This window comes from Colobus angolensis, unplaced genomic scaffold (assembly GCF_000951035.1).
Source record: "Colobus angolensis palliatus isolate OR3802 unplaced genomic scaffold, Cang.pa_1.0 Scaffold82, whole genome shotgun sequence".
In the NCBI taxonomy this organism is placed as follows: domain Eukaryota; kingdom Metazoa; phylum Chordata; class Mammalia; order Primates; family Cercopithecidae; genus Colobus; species Colobus angolensis.
Window position 1 is genome coordinate 1336241 of NW_012122043.1, and position 1576 is coordinate 1337816.

Here is a 1576-nt window from a genome sequence, read left to right on the forward strand (position 1 = left end):
GCATGGGGAGCACAAAGGTGCTGAGTGGAGTGAGGGCTGCTCAGTCCCAGATGGTGCTGGAGGTCTGCCAGGCACATCCTCCTGACCGGGACTCCATCAAACAGTGAGCGGGGTCTCAGGATGGCTAAGGTGGGTTGGGGGACAGACGGGGGTGAAGCTGGACGAGGTTGGCCCAGCTTCCTGCCCTGCTGCCCTCGCTGGTGGGCACTGAGGGGGTCCTGCGGTGTCTGTGGGCAAGTCCTGCCCTTCAGCTGTGGCTCAGGAGGGGCCGGGCCTCTCGGTGCAGGGCCTCCCACCTCAGGCTGCAGGTGCCCCTGTTGGGAGCCTGGCTGGTGCCCACTTTGCTAGGTGCAGCCATGGCCCGTGAGGTGGCTGAGCAGGGCCAGGGCCTCCTGGAGCTGGGTTCCAGTCCCACCACGGACACTGAGCACCATCTCTGGAAGTGAGGACAGTGACAGTCGCACCTCGTGGGTGCCGTGGGGAGCGAGTGCGCCCTTGTGTGAAAAGCGCCCAGCATGTGGTGGCAGCGCCCATGCTCCCCTGGGGAGGTGGCTGCGCACTCATTCGGGCAGGGCGGGGCGTGGGGAGAGCTGGGACGGAGGTGCAGGTGGAAACCGCGGGGTGAGGACTGCTGGGCCTGGGGAGGGGTGGCGCCTTGCAGAGGGGACACTTGGTCGGGGCTCCTTCAGCAGCCATGGAGATCTTGCCCAGGGGTCCTGGGACGCCCCCGTGCATCTTGCGGCCTCTTGTGCATGTGACGCATCTGCTGTTTCAGGTGAGCAAAATCAGCCTGGTGGACCTGGCTGGGAGCGAGCGGGCCGACTCCACGGGAGCCAAGGGCACACGCCTCAAGGTAGGGACCATGCCACCGTGCAGGGACTGCAGTGGGCCCCGTGTCCACACCTGGCCTGCTCCAGGGTAGGCGGCAGGAGGGCTCTGTTGGGGTCCCCGGGGCCTGGGCCACCCTGAGGATGAGCCCGCGCAGGGAGAGTGAGCATAGGCTGGGGTCTTGGGCTGCCAGCAACTGAGAGCCGTGCCTGGGACACCAGCGCTGGGCACACAGGTCAGGGGCTTGGCGGGGCGGTGGCCTCTTTCGGGCCCCGAGGATTTTGCGCCAGAGGCCGGGTCTTCCCTGAGGAGGTCAGGGCACCCCTGGGGAAGCAGTGCCGGGGTCAGGAAGAGTGTGTTTCCTGGATCCCCGCTGGCCTCAGCACCTGGTGTTTGGGCAGGGGCCCCGGAAGCATTTCAGGGGGACACGGGATGGTATCAGGGTTTTCACGGCACTGAAGGCAACACTGGGGGATGTGCTCCTGGTCAGAGGCTCCAGCTGGCTTCCTGCCAGGGCACCCCATGTCTCTGTGGCCCCAGAGATCAGCAGCTGCGGTGGTGGCCTCCGCTCCACACCGCCCAGGTCCACGCAAGGTGTCCCTGCAGAGCAGAAGGCCCCAGGTGTCCCCGGTGTCCCAACCCCACTGTCTTTCCTGCCCGCAGGAGGGGGCCAACATCAACAAGTCGCTGACCACCCTGGGCAAGGTCATCTCCGCCCTGGCTGAAATGGTGAGTGGCCCAGCCCGGC

General features: G+C 66.7%; 1 protein-coding gene across 1 annotated transcript in view; it reads left to right on the forward strand.

Moving 5' to 3' along the window:
• Positions 1-1576, forward strand: part of KIF1A (kinesin family member 1A) — a 107919-nt gene that overhangs the window by 36314 nt on the left and 70029 nt on the right. Inside the window, exons 8-9 of the mRNA XM_011929570.1 lie at positions 776-853; positions 1492-1557. Coding sequence (XP_011784960.1) covers positions 776-853; positions 1492-1557 — 144 coding nt within the window. The remainder of the gene's footprint in view (positions 1-775; positions 854-1491; positions 1558-1576) is intronic.